Raw genomic sequence first — 21,431 nt, forward strand, 5'->3', positions numbered from 1 at the left:
CCATATCTATAGAGGCACAAAGATAAAAATTATACTGGACTTCTCTTTAGCAACCATGCAAGCAAAAAGAGTGATGAGTGAAATACTTAATCCTTTGAAATTATCTTGCAAAAGTGGAAATGAAGACTCTCAGACAAGCAAAAATTGAGAGTATATATCACCAGTAGACCTGCCTTTGAAATGAATGTCAGAAGAGATTCTTCAGAGAGAATGAAAATCACAAAGGTCATCAAATGTTATTTATATAAAAAGAATAGTATTAGAGAAGGAATTAAGTGAAAGTAAACTAAAAATTTTTATTTTTCTTATTTTTAATTGATGTTACAAATAATTGTTTGCTGAGATGGGTTCACCAGGCATGTAACTGGTTCAACATTAGAAAATTAGCTGATGTACTTCATCTCACATCAATAAACTAATGAAGAAAAATTGCATTATCATATCAATAGATACATAAAAAGCATTTAATATTAAAAAGCCAACACTCGGGCCGGGCACAGTGTCTCACGCCTGAAATCCCAGCACCTTGGGAGGCCGAGACGGGCAGATCGTGAGGTCAGGAGATCGAGACCATCCTGGCTAACACGGTGAAACCGCATGTCTACTAAAAATACAAAAAAAATTAGCCGGGCATGGTGGTGGGCGCCTGTACTCCCAGCTCCTCGGGAGGCTGAGGCAGAAGAATGGCGTGAACCGGGAAGGCAGAGCTTGCAGGGAGCCAAGATTGCACCACTGCACTCCAGCCTGGGCAACACAGCGAGGTTCCATCTCAACAACAACAACAAAATAAAAGCCAACATTTATTTGTGATTTAAAAGTAAACTAACAGCAAACTAGGAATAGAGGGAAAGTTTTTCATCTAACAAAATATCAAGCAAAAAAACCTACAGCTGATATCATACTTAATGGTGAGATATTAGACACTTTCCCACTAAGATAAGAAGCAATGCAAGGACGTCTCCTCTCACCACTCCTATTTCAATATCATACAGAAAGTTCTAACTAATACAATAAAATAAGAAAAAAAAAGGTATACTGATTGGGAAGGAAGAAATAAAACTGTCTTTGTTCATATATGACATAAACAGCAATTTAGAAATTCTAAAAAGACTTGAAGAACTCTTGGAACTAACAAGTGATTGTAGCATGGTTGCAATATACAAGGTTAATGCACAAAAGCCAATCATTTTCCTATACACCAGCAATGAACAAACGAAACTTGAAATTAAAGACATAATACTATTTACATTAGCCTCCCCTCCCCCAAAAAATGAAATACTTGGTATAAATCTAACAAAATATATATAAGATCAATATGAGAAAAACTACAAAACACTGATGAAGGAAATAAAAAAGGACTAAATAAGTGAAAACACATTACATGTGCATGGATAGAAAGACTCAATGGTGTCAAGATATCAGTTCTTACTAACTTGATCTATAGATGGAACACAATCCCTGTCAAAATCTCAGCAAGGTATTTTGTGGAAATCCACAAACTGATTCTAAAGTTTCTATGGAGGCACAAAAGATCAAGAATAGTCAAGTTACCATTAAAAGAAGAAGAACAAAGTCAGAAGACTAACACTACCCAACTTCAACATACTGTAAGTCTGTAGGAATCAAGGCAATATGATATAGGAGAAAGAATAATCAAATGGCTCAATGAAACAGAATAAGGAGCCCAGAAACTGACAAACATAAATCTAGTCAATTGATCTCTGACGAAGGAGCAAAAGCAATACAGTAGAGAAAACAAAAACTTCAACAATTGGTGCTAGCTGGACATCAAAATGCAGGAAAAAAAAGAATCTAGACGCAAACCTATCACCCTTCAAAAAGTTAATCCAGAATGGGTCATAGGCCTAAATGTACAATGCAAAGCTAAAAAACTCCTAGAAGATAACTCAGAAAAAAAAAAAAAAAAAAAAAAAAAAAAAAAACTGGATGACCTTAGGTATTGCATAGACTTTTTAGATACAATACCAAAGGCACAATCTACACAAGAAATAATTAAGAAGTTGGGCTTCGTAAAATTAAAACCTTCTCTGTGAAAAGCACTGTTAAGAGAATAAAAAGATAAGCCACAGACTGGAAGAAAATATTTGCAAAAGACACATCAGATATGTCACTGTTATTCAAAATACTAAGAGAAAACTTAAAACTCAACAAGAAAACAAACAACTTTTAAAATGGGCAAAAGAATTTAAAAGGTCCCTCACCAAAAAAGATATATAGATGGAAAATAAGTATATGAAATACGCCTCACATATGTCATCAGTAAAATGCAAATTAAAACAACAATGAAATACCACTACACAGCTGTTAGAATGGCCAAAATCCGAAACACTGACAACAAAAAATGTTGGCTTGGATGTGGAGCAACAGGGACTCTCATTCACTGCTGGTGGGAATGCAAACTGGTACAGCCACTTTCAAAGATGTTTTGTCAGTTTCTAACAAAACTAAGCATATTCTTAGGATATGATACAGCAACCACAATCCTTGGTATTTACTCAAAATAGGTGAAAATTTATGTCCACACAAAAACCTGCAGAAGGATGTTTATAGCAGCTTTATTTGTAATTACCAAACTTGTAAGCAACCAAGATGTTCTTCAGTAGATGAGTGGATAAATAACTATGGCACATTCAGACAATGGAATATTATTTAGCACTAAAAAGAAATGAACTATCAAGCCATAGAAAAACATGGAGAAGGCCAGGCGTGGTGGCTCAAGCCTGTAATCCCAGCACTTTGGGAGGCCGAGACGGGCAGATCACGAGGTCAGGAGATCGAGACCATCCTGGCTAACCCAGTGAAACCCCGTCTCTACTAAAAAAATACAAAAAACTAGCTGGGCGAGGTGGCGGGCGCCTGTAGTCCCAGCTACTCGGGAGGCTGAGGCAGGAGAGTGGCGTGAACCCGGGAGGCGGAGCTTGCAGTGAGCTGAGATCCGGCCACTGCACTCCAGCCTGGGCAACAGAGCAAGACTCCGTCTCAAAAAAAAAAAAAAAGAAAGGAAAACATGGAGAAACGTTAAATGCATATTACTAAGTGAAAGAAACCAATCTGAAAAGGCTACATACTATATGATTTCAATAAAATGACATTCTGGAAAATAAAAATCTAGGAAAACAGTAATAAGATCAGTGGTTGCCAAGGGTTAGTGGAGAGAGAAGGATGAACTGATGGAGCACAGATAATTTTTAGAGTAATGAAAATACTCTCTGTATATTATAATGATGGATCTATATCATTACACATTTGTCAAAACCCATAGAATGTGAGACACTAACAGTGAATCCTAATGTAAACTGGACTTTGGGTGATAATGATATGTCCTTGTAGGTCATCAGTTATAACAAACAGACCACTATGGTGTGTGATGTTAAAATTGGAAAAGATTGTGCCTCTGTAAGATGAGTGGATATATGGAAAATCTCTCTACTTTCTACTTTCCAAAGTTTCTGTGAACCTGAAGCTCCTCTAAAAAATAAAGTCTATTTTTAAAAGTAGATAAATAAAACAATAGTTTTTTATGATCCCTGTATATTCACAGACACAGGAATTACATCACAATTATCTTTCCTTTGAGAACCAGGTTAATGTATTTATCAGAAAATTTAACACCCTCTGAAAAGTACCCAATTATAACAATATATATTTAGGTCATTAGCAATTTAATTCTACTCAAAATATCTTCTGTAACTAATTATGGCTGCTGAATTTAATGACTTAATTCAGCTCTCAACTGAAGCTAGATGCAACAGAGTCTGGCACATGGTAGTGACCCAAAAAATGTCAGTAAATTAATAAGTGATGCAAAAAAAGTGTCCAAGAAATGTGATTGAGGGAAACATGTGGTTACTTACTCCATGTCCAGAACAAGTATATTCAGAACAAACAAGTGCTGTAGCCTTAATTTTCCTGGATTCTACACATTGACGATTTACACAAATCTAAAGAACAACACATAAAAAAAAAGTTTCCATGTCAGAGGGGTATAGCCATCATAACATTACAGTAAGTAATTATGTAATATAAAAGCATAGCCATTCAATGATACATTTTCCTCTAAGTACTGCTTTTGCTGCATTCCAGAAGGGTGTTTTTTGTTTGTTCTTTGTTTATTTGTTTGCTTGTTTTGCAAGAAAAGACATTTGTGATTTATTTGCATTTTAAATTGATATTATTATTACTATGTTTCTTCATGTAGTTCTAAGGCAGAGTAATTAAAACAATAACAAAAAGTCCAGTGTTTAAATAATAAGAGAGTTTTAGCAAACATCTAAATAAGGATATTATATTGTCTGCTTAGGCTGATATCACAAAGTACCATAGCTTTAAGTGGTTTCAACAACAGTGATTTATTTTCTAACAGTTCTAGAGGCTGGAAGTCCAAGATCAAGGTGTCTGCAGGGTTGGTTTCTCCTGAGGCCTCTCTTCTAGACTTGCCTTCTCCCTATGTCCTCACATGGCCTTTCCTCTACGTGCACAAGCCCCTGGTGTCTCTTTGTGTATCCAAATCTATTTTTCATAAGGATGCAAGTCAGATTGGAACAAGGCCGCAGTTCCATTTAACCTTCACTACTTCTTCTTTTTTAATTTTTATTTCAAAATATTTTGGGGAACAGGTGGTGTTTGGTTACATGAATAAGATTTTTAGTAGTGATTTCTGAGATTTTGGTGTAGCCATCATCCTAACAGTGCACACTGTAACCAATGTATAGCCTTTCATTCCTTACTCCCTCCCACACTTCCCCTCAAGTCCCCAAAGTCTATTGTATCATTCTCATGCCTTTGCATCTTCAGAGATTCGCTCCCACTTTTGAGTGAGAACATATGATGTTCCATTTTCAATTCCTGAGTTACTTCACTTAGGATAATGGACTCCAACTCCATCCAGGTTGTGTAAATGTCATTATTTTGTTCCTTTTTAAGGCTGAGTAGGATTCCATGGTATTTATATACCACATTTCTTAGCCACCGTGGGTTGTCTGTTTACTCTGCTGATTTTTTTTTTTTTTTTTTTTTTTTTTTGCTATGCAGAAGCTTTTTTGTTTAATTAAGTCCTATCTATTTATCTTTGTTTTTATTGCATTTGCTTTTGGGTTCTTGCTCATGAACACTTTACCTAAGACAATATCTAGAAGGGTTTTTCCGATGTTATCTTCTAGAATTTTTATGGCTTCAGGTGTTACATTTAAGTCTTTGACCCATCTTGAGTTGATGTTTGTATAAGGTGAGAATGAGGATCCAGTTTCATTTTCCTACACGTGGCTTGCCAGTTATCCCACTACTATTTGTTGAATAGGATGTCTTTCCCCACTTTATGTTTTTGTTTGCTTTGTCAAAGATCAGTTGACTGTAAGTACTTGGCTTTATTTCTGGGAGCTCTATTCTGTTCCATTCGTCTAAGTGTCTATTTTTATAGTGGTACCATGCTGTTCTGGTGATTATAGCCTTGTAGCAGAGTTTGAAGTCGGGTAATGTGATGCTTCCAGATTTGCTTTTGGAGTTTTATTGTTTTGTTTTGTTTTGTTTTGTTTTTTGTTTTGCTTAGTCTTGCTTTGCCCATGCAGCTCTTTTTTGGTTCCATATGAATTTGAGGATTGTTTTTTCCAGTTCTGTGAAGAATGATGATGGTATTTTGATGGGAATTATATTGAATTTATATATTCCTTTGACAGTATTGTCATTTTCACAATATTTATTCTACCCATCCATGAGCATGGTATGTGTTTTCATTTGTTTGGGTCATCTATAATTTCTTTCAGCAGTGTTTCATAGTTTTCCTTTGTTAGGTATATTCCTAAGTATTTTGGGGGAGGGGGGTTTGTTGCATCTACTGTAAAAGGGGTTGAATTCTTGATTTGATTCTCAGCTTGGTCACTGTTGGTGTATAGCAGTGCTACTGATTTGTGTACATTACTTTTGTATCCTGCAACTTTACTGATTCATTTATCAAATCTAGAAGCTTTTTAGATGAGTCTTTAGGGTTTTCAAGGTATATGATCATATCATTGGCAAGCAGTGACAGTTTGACTTCCTCATCATCAATTTGAATACTCTTTCTTTCTCTTGTTTGATTGCTCGGGCTAGGACCTCCAGTACTATGTTGAATAGAAGTGATGAAAATGGGCATCCTTATCTTGTTCCTGTTCTCAGGGAAAATGCTTTCAACTTTTCCCTATTCGGTGCAATGTTGCCTGTGGTTTTGTTGTATACAGCCTTCATTACCTTAAGGTATGTCCCTTCTATGCCAATTTTTCTGAGGGTTTTAATCATAAAGGGATGTTGGATTTTGTCAAATGCTTTTACTTTGTCTATTAAAATGATCATATGATTTTTGTTTTAAATTCTGCTTATGTGTTGTATTACATTTATTTACTTGTATATGTTAACCTTGCATCTCTGGTATGATACCAACTTGATCGTGGTGGAATATCTTTTTGATATGCTGTTGTATTCAGTTGGCTAGTATTTAGTTGAGAAAACTTGCATTTTGTTTACCAGAGATATTGTTCTGTAGTTCTCCTTTTTTGTTCTTTCCTTTCCTGGTTTTTATATTAGGGTGATATTGGTTTCACAGAACAATTTAGGAAAAATTCCCTCTTTCTCTATCTTTTGAAATATTTTCAGTAGGATTGGTACCAGTTCTTTTTTTAATCTCTGACAGAATTCAGCTATGAATCCATCCAATTCTGGACTTTTTTTTCATTGGTAATGGTTTTTATTACCATTTCAATCTCACTGCTTGTTATTAGTCTGTTCAGAGTTTCTATTTCTTCCCGATTTAATTTATGAGGGTTATATATTTCCAGAAATTTATCTATCTCCCCTAGGTTATCTATTTTGTGTGCATAAAGGTGTTCACAGTAGCCTTCAATGATCTTTTGTGTTTCTATGGTATAGGTTGTAATATCTCCCATTTCATTTCTAATTGAACTTATTTAGACCTTTCTCTTCTTTTCTTGGTTAATCTCACTAATGGTCCATCCGTTTTGCTTATCTTTTCAAAGAACCAGCTTTTGTTTCATCTATTTTTCCTTTGATTGTTTCCATTTTATTTACTTCTGCTCTGATCTTTGCTACTTATTTTCTTCTGCTGGACTTGGGTTTGGTTTGTTCCTGTTTCTCTAGTTCCTCAAGGTATGACTGTTATGGTTTGGCCATGTTCCCAGCCAAATTTCATTCTGAATTCCCATATATTGTGAGAGGGAACGAGTGGGAGGTAATTGAATCATGGAGACAGGTTTTTCCTGTGCTGTTCCTGTGAAAGGGAATAAATCTCATGAGATCTGATGGTTTTATAAAAGGGAGATTCACTGCATAAGCTCTCTTCTGTTGTCTGCCAATATGTACCTTTCACATTCCACCATGATTGTGAGGCTTTCCCAGCCATGTGGAACTGTAAGTCCATTATACTTCTTCCTTTTGTAAATTGCCCAGTCTCAGGTATGTCTTTATCAGCAGCATGAAAAAAACTAATACAGTAAATTGGTACCAGTAGAGTGGGGTGCTGCTGAAAAGAAACCCAAAGACGTGAAAGTGACTCTGCAACTGGGTAACAGGCAGAAGTTGAAACAGTTTGGAGGGCTCAGAAGAAAACAGGAACACGTGGGAAAGTTTGGAACATCCTAGAGACTTGTCAGATGGTTTGGACCAAAATGCTGATAATGATATGAACAATACAATCCAGGCTGAGGTGGCCTCAGATGGAGATCAGGAACTTGTTGGGAACTGGAGCAAATGTGGCTCTTAATTGTGTTTTAGCAGAGACTGGCAGCCTTCTGCCCCTGCCCTACAGATCTGTGGAACTTTGAACTTGAGAGAGATGATTTAGAGTATCTGGTGGAAGGAATTTCTAAGTAGCAAAGCATTCAAGAGGTGACTTGGGTGCTATTAAAGGCATTCAGTTTTAAAAACGAAACAGATCACAAAAGTTTGGAAAATTTGCAGCCTGATAACACAATAGAAAAGAAAATCCCATTTTCTGAAGAGAAATTCAAGCCAGCTACAGAAACTCACATGAGTAATGGGGACCCAAATGTTAATCACCGAGACAATGGGAAAATTGTCTCCAGGGCATGTCAGAGGCCTTGGTGGCAGCCTCTCCCATCACAGGTCTGGAGGTTTAGGAGGGAAAAGGTGACTTTGTGGGCCAGGCCCAGGGTCCCTCTGCTGTGTGCAGTCTAGGGACTTGGTGCCCTGCATCCAGCCACTCAAGCAGTGACTGAAAGGATCAAGGTACAGCTCAGGCTGTGGCTTCAGAGGGTGGAAGCCCAAGCCTTGGCAGCTTCCATGTGGTGTTGAGGCTGTGGATGCACAGAAGCCAAGAATCAAGATTTGGGAACCTCTGCCTAGATTTCAGAGGATGTATGAGTGTCCAGGCAGAAGTTTGCTGTAGGAACGGGGCCCTCATGGAGAACCTCTGCCAGAGCAGTGCAGAAGGGAAATGTGAGGTTGGAGCCCTGACACAGAGTCCCTACTGGAGCACTGCCTAGTGTAGTTGTGAGAAGAGGGCCACCATCCTCCAGACCCCGGAATGGTAGATCCACCTACAGCTTGCACTGTTTGCCTGGAAAAGCTGCAGACATTCAGTGCCAGCCTGTGAAAGCAGCCAGGAGGCTATACCCTGCAAAGCCACAGAGGCAGAGCTGCTCAAGGCTGTGGGAACCTACTTCTTGCATCAGCATGACCTGCATGTGAGACATGCAGTCAAATGAGATCATTTTGGAGCTTTAAGATTTCACTGCCCCGCTGGATTTTGGACTTGCATGGGACCTGTAACCCCTTTGTTTTGGCCAATTTCTCCCACTTGGAAAGGCTGTATTTATCCAATACCTATACCCCTGTTGTATCTAGGAAGTAACTAACTTGCTTCTGATTTTATAGGCTCACAGGTGGAAGGGACTTGCCTTGTCTTGGATAACACTTTGGATTATAGACTTTTGAGTTAATGTTGAAATGAGTTAAGACTTTGGGGGACTGTTAGGAAGGCATGGATGGTTTTAAAATGTGAGGACATGAGATTTGGGTTGAATGATATGATTAGGTTGTGTCCCCACCCAAATCTCATCTTGAATTCTCATGTGTTGGGAGGTAATTGAATCATGAGGGCAGATCTTTCCTGTGCTGTTCTCATGACAGTGAATAAGTCTCTCAAGGTTTGATAGTTTTACAAAGGGGAGTTTCCCCACACAAGCACTCTTCTCCTGTCTGCCTCCATGTGAGACAAGCCTTTCACCTTCTGCCATGACTGTGAGGCCTCCCCAGCCACGTGGAGTTTTAAGTTCATTAAACCTCTTTCTTTTGTAAATTGCCCAGTTTCAGGTATGTCTTTATGAGCAACATGAAAGCAGACTAATACAATGACCTTAGATTGTCTATTTGTGCCCTTTCAGACTTTTTGATGTAGGCATTTAACGTTATACATTTTCCTTTTAGCACTGCTTTTGCTGTATCCCAGAGGATTGGATGGGTTGTGTCACTATTATCATTCAGTTCAAACAAGTTTTTAGTTTCCACTGATTTCACTGTTGACCAAAAGATCATTCAGGAGCAGACTACTTAATTTCCATGTATTTGGATGATTTTGAGGGTTTCTTTTGGAGTTATTTCCAATTTTATTCCACTGTGGCCTGAGAGAGTACTTGATATGATTTCAATTTTCTTAAGTTCATTGAGGCTTATTTTGTGGTCCACCATATGGTCAATCTTGGAATATGTTCCATGTGTTGATGAATAGATATATATTCTGCATTTTGGGGTACAATGTTCTATAAATATCTGTTAAGTCTACTTGTTCTAGGATATAGTTTAAGTACCATGTTTCTTTGTTGACTTTCTGTCTTGATGACCTGTCCAATGCTGTCATGAAGTATTGAAATCACCCACTCTATTATTATGTTGCCATCTATCTCATTTCTTAGGTCTATCAAGCATTGTTTTATAACTTTGGGAGCTCTAGTGTTAGGTGCATATGTATTTAGAATTGTGATTTTTTTTCCTGTTGGACTAGTCCCTTTATCATTATATAATGCCCCCTCTTTGTCTTTTTTAAAAGACTTTTTGCTTTAAAATCTGTTTTGTCTGATATAAGAATAGCTGTTCCTGCTCACTTTACATGTCCATTTGCATGGAATATCTTTTTCCACCCCTTTACCTTAAGTTTCTGTGAATCCTTATGTGTTAGGTGAGTCTCTTAAAGACAGCAGCTACTTGTTTGGTGAATTATTATCCATTCTGCCATTCTGAATCTTTTAAGTGAAGAATTTAGGCCATTTATTTTCAATGTTAATATTGAGATTTGAGGTACTATTCTATTTATCATGCTGGTTTTTGCCTGAATATCTTGATTGTTTTTTCATTGTGTTATTGAGTTAGAGATCCTGTGAAATTTATGCTTTAAGGAGGTTCTATTTTGGTGTATTTCAAGGTTTTGTTTCAAGACTTAGAACTCCTTTTAGCAGTTTTTGTAGTGCTAGTTTGGTAGTCGCAAATTTTCTCAGCTTTTGTTAGTCTGAAAAAGACTTTATCTTTCCCTCATTTATGAAGCTTAGTTTCACTGGACACAAAATTCTTGGCTGATAATTGTTTTGTTTAAAGAGACTAAAGACAGGATCCCGATCCCTTCTAGCTTGTAGAGTTTCTGCTGAGAAATCTGCCGTTAATCTGATAGGTTTTCCTTTATACGTTACCTGGTGCTTTTTTCTCACAGCTCTTAAGATTCTTTCCTTCATCTTTACTTTAGATAACCTGATGACCATGTGCCTAGATGATGCTCTTCTTGTGATAAGTTTTCCAGGTGTTCTTTGAACTTCTTGTATTTGGAAGTCTAGATCTCTAGCAAGGTCATGGGAGTTCTCCTTGATTATTCCCTCAAATAAGTTTTCCAAACTTTTGGATTTCTCTTCTTCCTCAGGAATACAAATTTTTCTTATGTTTGGTTATTTAATATAATCCCAAACTTCTTGGAGGCTTTGTTCACTTTTTTATTCTTTTTTGTTTTTGTCTGTGTCAGATTGGGTTCATTCCAAAGCCTTGACTTAAAGCTCTTAAATTCTTCTACTTGTTCAATTCTATTGTTGAAACTTTCCAGTGTATTTTGCATTTCTCTAAGTGTGTCTTTTATTTCCAGAAGTTGTGATTTTTTAATTTATGATATATATTTCTCTGGAGATTTTTTGTCCATATTCTGTACTTTAAAAAATTTCTTAGGTAGTTTTTCACCTTTCTCTGGTGCCTCCTTGAGTAGCTTAATAATCAAATTTCTGAATTCCTTTTCTGGCAGTTCAGAAATTTCTCCTTGGTTTGGATCCATTGCTGGTAAGCTAGTGTGATCTTTTAAGAGTGTTATAGAACTATGTTTTTGTCATATTACCAGAATCATTTTTCTGGTTCCTTCTCTTTTGGGTAGATTATGTTAGAAGAAAGATCTGGGAATCAAGGACTCCTGTTCAGACTATTGTCCACAGGGTAATCCCTTGATGTTGTGCTCTACCCCTTCCCTTAGGGATGGGGCCTTCTGAGAGCCAGACTGCAGTGATTGTTACTGCTCTTCTGGGTCTAGCCACCCAGTGGAGGTAGTGGAGTTTGGGTTGGTACTTGGGAATGTTTGCAAAGAATCCTGTGATGTGGTCCATCTTTAGGTCTCTCAGCCATTGATACTAGCACCTGCTCTGGTGGAAGTAGCAGGGGAGTGAAGTGGATTCTGTGAGAGTCCTTGGTTATAGTCTTGTTTAGTGCAACTGGTTTTCTCCAAGGCTGGTTATGCTAGCAATGAAGTTGTTATGTGGACAGACTCGGGACCTCTGGTTAGCCAGAATGTTCCAGGCAGTGGAATTAGCTATTGTTTTTTCCTTCCTTGGAGCAGGGTTGTTCTGTTATGAATTGCTGTAATGGCTTGAGTTGGCTGGCCTCCAGCCAACAGAGCAATTTCAAGAGAGCATCAGCTGTAGTAGTATAGGGGGGATACAAGCTTGCCCTAAGGTCACCCAGGTAAGTATTCAAGTTTTTCAGGTGATGACCAGGGCCATAGAGCTCCCATGAGTTACTGTCATTTTTGTCTTTGGCTACCAGGGCAGGTAGAGAAAGACCATCAGGTGAGAGCAGGGTTGGGCATGTCCGAGCTCAAACTCTCCTAGAGTAGGGCTTGTTATGGCCGTTGTGGTAGATTGGGGGAGGTGGTTCTCAGGCCAATGGAGTTACCATCCAAGGGGGATCATGGCTGCCTCTGCTGCGTCATACAGGTCACCAGGGAAGTGGGGGAAAGCTGGCAGTGACAGTGAGATTTCTTCTTTCTTCTCCCAGAAGAAAAGCAAGTTCCCATGCTATGAGGTTCTTAACTATAATATATTCCCAAGACTCTCTCCCAAGGAAAGCTCCAAATATTTGGAGTTTCCTTGCTCAGAACACTGAAATTCAAACAGGGGTTTGGCGGGGGCGGCAGGGGGGCAGTGGGACCTTCCCATTTCCCTCTTACTATTTGGAGACTAATTTAAGATTATTCATTTTGCTTCCAAACATTTAAGATTACCTAATACTAGAAATAAATTAAAATTTGATACTTAAATAAAAAGAGGAAAACAATGAATAAAACTATATTTTTAAAATAGATTTTAAATTATTTACCCTCCCAACATCACACTGAGAGCCATTTTTGACAGTCAGTGGATCTGGAACTGTTCGAGGCAATTTGTAGTCTACAGTTACGCACACAGAATCTCGTACGAAAGCATAAATCACATCACCATTTTCTTGATGGAAAGGCTTTCGAGTAGGGTAGGTACAAACTAATCTTCCACATATAAGATTCCTGAAAACATAAAAAAAATATGCTTATTATACATTAGGAATTTATTAGGAATGCTTTGGATTTGCTTTCTGTGATGAAAAAAGAATGGTTTTCCACTTACGGCAACGTACCTACAGAAAACGTAATGTTTTCATGGTAACATTTAAAGTAAAAAAGTATAAATCCATTGATCCTAGCTTAATTTTCAAAGGTACTGTCAGAGGCATTTGAACAAGAATGACTCTATCTTGAATAGAGGCTAGGTAAAATAAAGCTAAGATGTACTGGGCTGCATTCCCAGGAGGTTACGGCATTCTTAGTCACAAGATGAGACAGGAAGTCGGCATAAGATACAGGTCATAAGCTGATAAAACAGCAGGAGATAAAGAAGCCAGCCAAATTTTACCAAAACCAAGATGGCGACAAAAGTGACTTCTGGTCATCCTCATTGCTCATTATACTCTAATTATAATGCATTCGCATGCTACAAGATACTTCCACCAGCACCATGACAGTTTACAAATGCCACAGCAACATCAGGAAGTCATCCGATATGGTCTACAAAGGAGAGGAACCCTCAGTCCATGCTGCTGCTTTGCCTGTTGAGTAGTCATTCTTTTATACCTTTACTTTCTTAATAAATTTGCTTTCACTTTACTGTATGGATTTGCCCCAAATTCTCTCTTCCACAAGATCCAAGAACCGTCTCCTGGGATCCGTATTCAGACCCCTTTCTGGTAACAATACTAGTGATCTGTTATTTACTGGGCAGATTATATATTTACTGTCAAATAATCAATTCACTATAGCATTTTATATCACCCTATAGAAGGAAAGAAAGATGAAAAAGCTGTAACCCCTACACTCAAGGACTTTACAGTCTAATATTCTTCTATGGCTTAGATACTAATATGATTCAAATTCCATTAAAATGTTATAAGTGAAATAAATCATTACAGAGGTTTAAGATTCTCTTAAAAGTTCTATGAAGTTTTCTGTAACTGTGAGATTAGAGGACACATCCTAACCTCACAGTTAAGGAAAACTTCATAGAGGAGACACCATCCGAGTTAAAACTCACAAATTAGTAAGCTTTCAACAGAAACAGTGAAGTATTTCTAAACAAAAGTAACAGCATAAGCAAGTCAAGGAAGCATAAAACTTCATGGTATATTTATGAGTCTACAAATTCCATGAGTGTATGAGTATGATTTGCTAACTAGGATTTAGCCCAGTGTGTGGTGTATAGTAGGTTCCTAAGAGATGTTTTGTAAAACTAAACTCATGATCAAAATATCAAAAACCTGGCTCTTCAGATTCAGGAGGAATTGAACTGCATTTTATAGACACTGAGCAGTCTTCCTCATAGGCAAGTAACCAAGTGGATGGAAAGGAAAAATAAGCAGGAAAGGTACAGTGGCTATTATGAATTTCAACTTTGGATTGGATTTAGAAACATAATGGGCATTCACGTATAAATGTTTAAAAATAAGATGAAATTTTAGCCTGCAGCACAAGAGAGGTGTCAGGGCTGGAGATTTTGACTTGAGATTCACTCCCATGCACATGTAATACTTTAAACCACTGGAATGAATGACATAAACTAAAGAGAAGGGGGCAATGTTTTTAAAAATCTAATAGAACATAAGAAAAGTATCATTTATATTTGTAGAGCATACCTCCATCCACAGAACACATATTTGTTATTTCTATCCCTGCCACAGTTCCCAAATCTGTCTGCTTGAGATTGTATTTCTTCATAGCAGGCAAATGGAGCATTTCTTGAACCTGTTAAAGTCAGAAATACATTTGGATTAAAATGTTTATTGGTTTTTCATCTTCCTCCATTTCTTCATATAATGTTCCCTTTATCTCTCTATTAATATCTAATTGAAACATTTTTCCTAGTGAGGTTGTAAGGAAAGAGTGAAAAGTAAAGTGAAAGGCAATGCCCACTGTTATTGCTCCTTTTGCTTCATTTCCATCCATTTCCATCACAAAAGATAATATAGGTAGAGGGGAGATGTTATAGAAGTGTCAACTAGAAGAGGGCTCTGTGAAAGAAAGCAATAGCGCGATAAACCAAGAAAACTATACCATTCTTCTAGATTGAGCGTGAACTCATTAAAAACCAGGTCTATAACAAAATCAATAAAATTTCTTCAATGAGAAGAAACTTCATTGTATCTTCAGGTAGTCTAAATTGAAGGGACCAAAATTAGCAACTTATGTATTTATCTATTTTTTCCTTCATTATATCGGATTTTTTATTTCTCTGTAAAAAGTTAGAAAAGATTTGGCAGCTTAAAACAACACCCATTTATTGTCATGGACTCACTAGGTTAGTTCAGCAAGTCATATGGGTTTTCTCTGCATACTATGCTGAGATCAAAATACTGGCTGGGGCTGCAGTGTCATCTGCAGGTTTATATCCCCTTCAAAGGTCACTGGTTGTTAGTAGTTCAGTTTTTTGCAGTTGTAGGTTTGCTAGCTGTCTGCTAGGGATTGCTCTTTGCTCTTAGAACTTCCTCACAGGTCCTAGTCACATGGCACTCTCAGAACACAGCAGCTTTCTTCCTCCAAACCCACAGGAGAATCTTTCTGACATTTCCTGTCTTTTAAGGGCTCACATGATTAGTTCAGGTGCACTCAGAGCAACCTACCTTTTGATTAACTCAAAACTGACTGATAGTAGACCTTAACTACATCTTCAAGATTCCTTGACCTTTAGTATATAAGCTAATCACAGGATTGATATTCAATCATATATTCACTGGTTCTACCCCAACTCAAAGGGAGGGAATTATCCAAGTAGTGTCTACACCAGAAGAATTCTGGGAGTCATTTTAGGATTCTGCCTAGCACAGTTACCTTCTCCAAAATGAACCTCTCTAAATCTAACTGCTTTATTGACAAAAGTAGATAATAATATATGTCAATGAATTGTTATGAGATTTAATATTATAGCTATTTAGTCACTATTAATTCCCATCTAATCCCTCTCCATTCTCTTTCAAGATCAAGAAAGTTTCTCCTGTTTACCTGTACCTTCTATGATACACATTTTTTTCTTTATGCTGTCCTTTTTTGGGGTTTTGTTTTCCCCTCATCTTATCTCTTTCCACCATTTTTGATATTGGTCCATTACGGGAGATTATATAGATTCCATGAGGATAGGCAATACTAGTTCAGAGTATTCACAATGTTTAACCAGTTCGATAGTGAATGGGAGATACCAGGTTAGGAATGCCAATGCAGGGCATGTTAAACACTGAGAGATTGTCTGGAGAAAGAAATTTGAAAATTCAGTTCAGTTTAGAAAGATAATGTAAAGAATATGTTTGGTCACAAAGCAGTCAGATGAATTCTGCTGAAAGTATAGTCTTCAACCAACTCAATTTTATTAGTCTACATATGGCATCTAAAGTTACCAATAACTCCCTATCATTAATTTCTCCCTTAAACACTCTCTCCCATTAGTATTAAATCATCACTTTCTCTCAGACTTGTCTTGGTTTTCAAAAGCAAAATGAAAATACTAATAAAAAGGGCAGCACTTTGCAAATGTGAAGTCGTATGTTAAATATTCCCTATAATAGAGTATATTGACTAAGTTTAGTAAGCAATAGAATTTGCTCTTCCACGGTCCAAATGGTGTAATTAGATCCCCAGTACCACATTATTGAATGCTTTGATGTGCAGTAATCTATTATCAAATGCTTTGATGTGCATTAAAATAGTGGATGCACTTTCATAGATAGTTGTGCATGGATGGCACCAGGGCAATAAATGTGGGTGTCTGAGATAAATGTGGTCAGAGAGAGTGCTTGACATAATTTCAGTTTCCTTAAATTTATTGAGATTCATTTTATGGCTTATCATTGGAGTATGTTCCATGCAGTGTTGAATAGAATGTATATTCTGCAGCTGTTGGATGAAATGTTCTGTATATATCTGTTAAGTCCATTTTCCCAAGGTATAGTTTAAATTCATTGTTTCTTTGTTGACTTTCTGTCTCGATAACTGTCTAGTGCTGTGAGTGGAGTACTGAAGTCCCCCACTACTATTATGTTGTTGTCATTTCTCAGATCTATTAGTAATTGTTTTATAAATTTGGCAGCTCCAGTGATAGTTGCATATATGTTTAGGATTGTGATATTTTCCTGTTGGACAAGTCCTTTTACCATTATATAATGTCCCTCTTTGTCTCTTTTAACTGCTATTGCTTTAAAGTTTGTTTTGTCTGATGTAAGAATAGCTACCCCTGCTTGCTTTTGGTGTCCATTTGCATGAAATGCCTTTTTCCACCCCTTTATTTTAAGTATATGTGACTCCTTATGTGTTAGGTGAGTCTCCTAAAGCCAGCAAATAGTTTATTGATGAGGTTTTATACATTCTGGGGTTCTATATCTTTTTTTTTTTAATTATTTTTTATTATTATACTTTAAGTTCTAGGGTACATGTGCATAACGTGCAGGTTTGTTACATATGTATACTTGTGCCATGTTGCTGTGCTGCACCCATCAACTCGTCAGCACCCATCAACTCATCATTTACAGCAGGTACAACTCCCAATGCAATCCCTCCCCCCTCCCCCCTCCCCCCTCCCCATGATAGGCCCCGGTGTGAGATGTTCCCCTTCCCAAGTCCAAGTAATCTCATTGTTCAGTTCCCACCTATGAGTGAGAACATGCAGTGTTTGGTTTTCTGTTCTTGTGATAGTTTGCTAAGAATGATGGTTTCCAGCTGCATCCATGTCCCTACAAAGGACACAAACTCATCCTTTTTGATGGCTGCATAGTATTCCATGGTGTATATGTGCCACATTTTCTTAATCCAGTCTGTCACTGATGGACATTTGGGTTGATTCCAAGTCTTTGCTATTGTGAATAGTGTCACAATAAACATACGTGTGCATGTGTCTTTATAGCAGCATGATTTATAATCCTTTGGGTATATACCCAGTAATGGGATGGCTGGGTCATATGGTACATCTGTATCTTTTAAGTGGAGCATTTAGCCCATTTACATTCAATGTTAGTATTGAAATGTGAAGTACCATTGTATTCATCATGCTCTTTGTTGCCTCTGTACTTTGGGTTTTTTGTTTTGGCTTTTTAACTTGTATTTTTGTTTTATAGGTCCTGTGTGATTTATTCTTGAAAGAGGTTTTGTTTTGATGTGTTTACAGGATCTGTTTCAAGATTTAGAGCTCCTTTTAGCAGTTCTTCTAGTGGTGGCTTGGTAACGGCAAATTCTCTCAGCATTTGTGTGTCTGAAAAAGACTGTATCTTTCCTTAATAAATGATGCTTAGTTTCACTGGATACAAAATTCTTGGCTGACAATTGTTTTTTTTTGAGGAGGCTGAAGATAGGGCCCCAGTCTCTTCTAGCTTGTAGGGTTTCTGTTGAGAAATCTGCTGATAATCTGATAGGTCTTCCTTTATAGGTTACCTGGTGCTTCTGTCTCACAGCTCTTAAGATTCTTTCCCTCATCTTAACTTTGGAAAACCTGATGACAATGTGCCTAGGCAATGATCTTTTTGCAATGAATTTCCCGGGTGTTCCTTATGCTTCTTGTATTTGGATGTCTAGGTCTTTCACAAGGCCAGGGAAGTTTTTCTCAATTATTCCCCCAAATATGTTTTCCAAACTTTTAGAATCCTCTTCTTACTCAGGAGCACCAATTATTCTTAGGCTTGGTCATTTAACATAATCCCAGACTTATTGGACGCTCTGTTCATATTTTCTTATTCTTTTTCTCTTGTCTTTGTTGGATTTGATTATTTCAAAGACCATATCTTAGAACTCTGAATTTCTTTCTTCTACTTGTTCAGTTCTATTGCTAAGACTTTCCAGAGCATTTTGCATTTCTAACAGTGTGTCCAAAATTCCCAGAATTTTTTATTGTTTTTTTCTTTAAACTGTCTATTTCCTTGAATAATTCTCCCTTCACTTCCTGTGTCATTTTTTGGATTTCATTGCATTAGGCTTCTCCTTTCTCTATTGCCTCCCTGATTAGCTTAATAACTAATCTCCTGATTTTTTCTTCAGGTAAATCAAGGATTTCTTCTTGGTTTTAATCCATTGCTTGTGAACTAGTGTGATTTCGGGGGATGTTAAAGAGCCTTGTTTTGTCATATTACCAGGAATAGTTTTCTGGTTGCTTCTCATTTGGGTAGTCTCTGTCAGAGGGAAGGTGTAGGGCTGAAGGCTTTTGTTCAGATTCTTTTGTCCCCTGGGGTGTTCCCTTGATGTAGTACTCACCCCCTTTTTCTGTGGATGTGGCTTCCTACGAGCCAAACTGCTGTGATTGTTGTCTGTCTTCTGGGTCTAACCATCCAGCGAGTCTACCCAGCTCCAGGCTGGTACTGGTAATTGTCTGCACAGAGTCCTGTGATATGAACTGTCTATGAGTCTCTCAGCCATGGATACCAGCAACTGTTCTGGTGGAGGTAGCGGAGGGTGTAATGGACTACATGAGGGTTCTTAGCTTTGGTGGCTTAATGCCCTGTTTTTGTGCCAGTTGGCCTCCTGCCAGGAGGTGGTCCTTTCCCGAGAGCATCAGCTGTGGTAGTATGGAGAGGGACCAGTGGTGGTGGGTCCCTAGAACTCCCAAGAATATATGCCCTTTGCTTTCAGTGACCAGAATGGGTAAGGAAGACCATCAGGTGGGGGCAGGGTTAGGCATGTCTGAGCTCAGACTCTCCTTAGTCAGGTCCTGCTGCGGCTGCTGTGTGGGGTGGGGGTGAGATTCCAGGTCACTGGAGTTGTGCACCTAGGAGGATTATGGCTGCCTCTGCTGAGTCATGCAGGTTGTCAGGGAAGTGGGGGAAAGCTGGCAGTCACAGGCCTCAACCAGCTCCCATGCAAACTGAAGGGCCTGTCTCACTCTCACCATGCCCCACTTCAACAGCCCCAAGTCTTGTTTCCTTCTCCCTGTGAAGTTTTACCCACTGCTCCTCTGGCCATCCTTCAGATAGATCCCTGTGGTGCCAGGCAGGAATGGTCTGCTTGGGGACCCAGCGAGCTCCCAGGGTCTTTCTCCTGCTTCCTCTACCCCTGTATTTTGCCCAGCTCTCTAAATTGACGCAGCTCCAGGTAAGTTCGGAAACTTCTCCCTCAGACAGGCCTTCAGTTTCTCCAATGGGGGTGTGTGTTCAGGAGAGGAGGAAGGGAGGGTCCCCCTTTCCCACTTCCACAGTTGGGGCACTCACAGTATTTGGGGTATCTCCTGGGTCCTGCAGGAGCAGTCCACTTCCTTCAGAGGGCCTGTGGGTCCTCTCAGGATTGCTGGTTTGTTCTTGCAGCTGCTCTGGAGCTAAAATTCACAATGTGAGCCACCACACACTGTCCCATCCGGAGCTGTAGTCTAGTCCTGCCTCCCATCTGCCATGATGATCCATCTCAATTTATAAATTTTTATGTTGCATATTCCTTAACAAATTATTATAGTAATAATTATTTCAGTAGTTTTGTCTATTAACCTTTATACTAGAGACATATTGGCATTTTGGTATTTGGTATTCTGAATTTGACTATATACTTATTTTTACCAGTGAATGTTATATTTCTATATATTTCCATACTATATATTAGTCTTTTTGTTCTAGATGGGAGAACTCCCATTGACATTTGTTATAAGATAGATCTAGTGGCAATGAATTTCTTGAGCTTTTGTTTGTCTCGGAAAGTTTTATCTTTCCTTTATTCCTGAAGAACAGCTTTGCCAGATAAAGTATTCTTGGTCGACATTTTTTTTTTCTTTCAGCACTATATCGTTCCACTCTCCTCACTGGCAAAGTATTTGCTGAGAAAATCCAACTTATATGTTGGATTATGTTACTTAATCTTTTTTTTTCTCTTGCTTCTTTCAAAATTTCATTGTCTTCATTGATGGTTTTATTACAATATGTCTTGGTGTAGTCTTGTTTGGATTAAACCCGACTGAAGAATTTTGAGCTTGGTGTAATCTTCTTTGGATTAAACCTGACTGAAGGATTTTGAGCTTCCTGTACCTGTGCATTTATATCTTTCCTAAGAATTTGGAAGTTTTCACAGTTATTATTATTTTAAATAAGCTTTCTGTCCTTGTCTCTCTTCTCCTTTCTTACCTCTTATAATGAGAATGTTAGCTTTCTTGATGCTGTTTCAAAATCCCATAGTGTTTGTTTCTTTGTTTCTTTCCATTCTTTTTTCTTATTTCTCCTCTAGTTGTATATATACAAGTAATCTATTTGCAAGTTCACAGATCTTTCTTTTCCTTTGTGAATTCTGTTGTTGATGTTATCTATTGCATTTTAATGTTATTCATTGTGTTCTTCAGCCCAATAATTTGATTATATTTTATAAAAAATATATGTTGTTTCTCTGTGATCTTTTGAAGTTTGTGGAGTATCCTTAGAACAATTATTTTGAATCTCGTTCAGGCAATTTGAAGATCTTTATTTCTTTGGGATCAGTTATTAGAAAATTATTGTGTCATTTGATGGTGATAAGTTTCCTCAGTTTTTCATGTTTCTTATTGTATTGCATTGATACCTTCAAATTTGATGCAGAGTCACCATTTTGAAACTTTACAGAATGCTTTCATTGATTTTAAAAAAAATCTTACTCTATAGGTGGGAAA

At 37.8% G+C, this 21,431-nt stretch overlaps 1 protein-coding gene across 2 annotated transcripts in view; it reads right to left on the minus strand.

The window, feature by feature from the left end:
* The window catches only part of LOC126961192 (disintegrin and metalloproteinase domain-containing protein 32), a 171,146-nt gene that overhangs the window by 31,769 nt on the left and 117,946 nt on the right, over nucleotides 1-21,431 (minus strand). For both annotated transcript variants that reach the window (XM_050801303.1, XM_050801304.1), the window contains exons 15-17: nucleotides 14,482-14,590; nucleotides 12,640-12,823; nucleotides 3,876-3,962 (exon numbers count right to left, since the gene is read on the minus strand). In XM_050801303.1, the coding sequence (XP_050657260.1) occupies nucleotides 3,876-3,962; nucleotides 12,640-12,823; nucleotides 14,482-14,590 (380 nt within the window). The remainder of the gene's footprint in view (nucleotides 1-3,875; nucleotides 3,963-12,639; nucleotides 12,824-14,481; nucleotides 14,591-21,431) is intronic.

The sequence above is a fragment of the Macaca thibetana genome, chromosome 8, assembly GCF_024542745.1.
Source record: "Macaca thibetana thibetana isolate TM-01 chromosome 8, ASM2454274v1, whole genome shotgun sequence".
NCBI lineage: Eukaryota > Metazoa > Chordata > Mammalia > Primates > Cercopithecidae > Macaca > Macaca thibetana.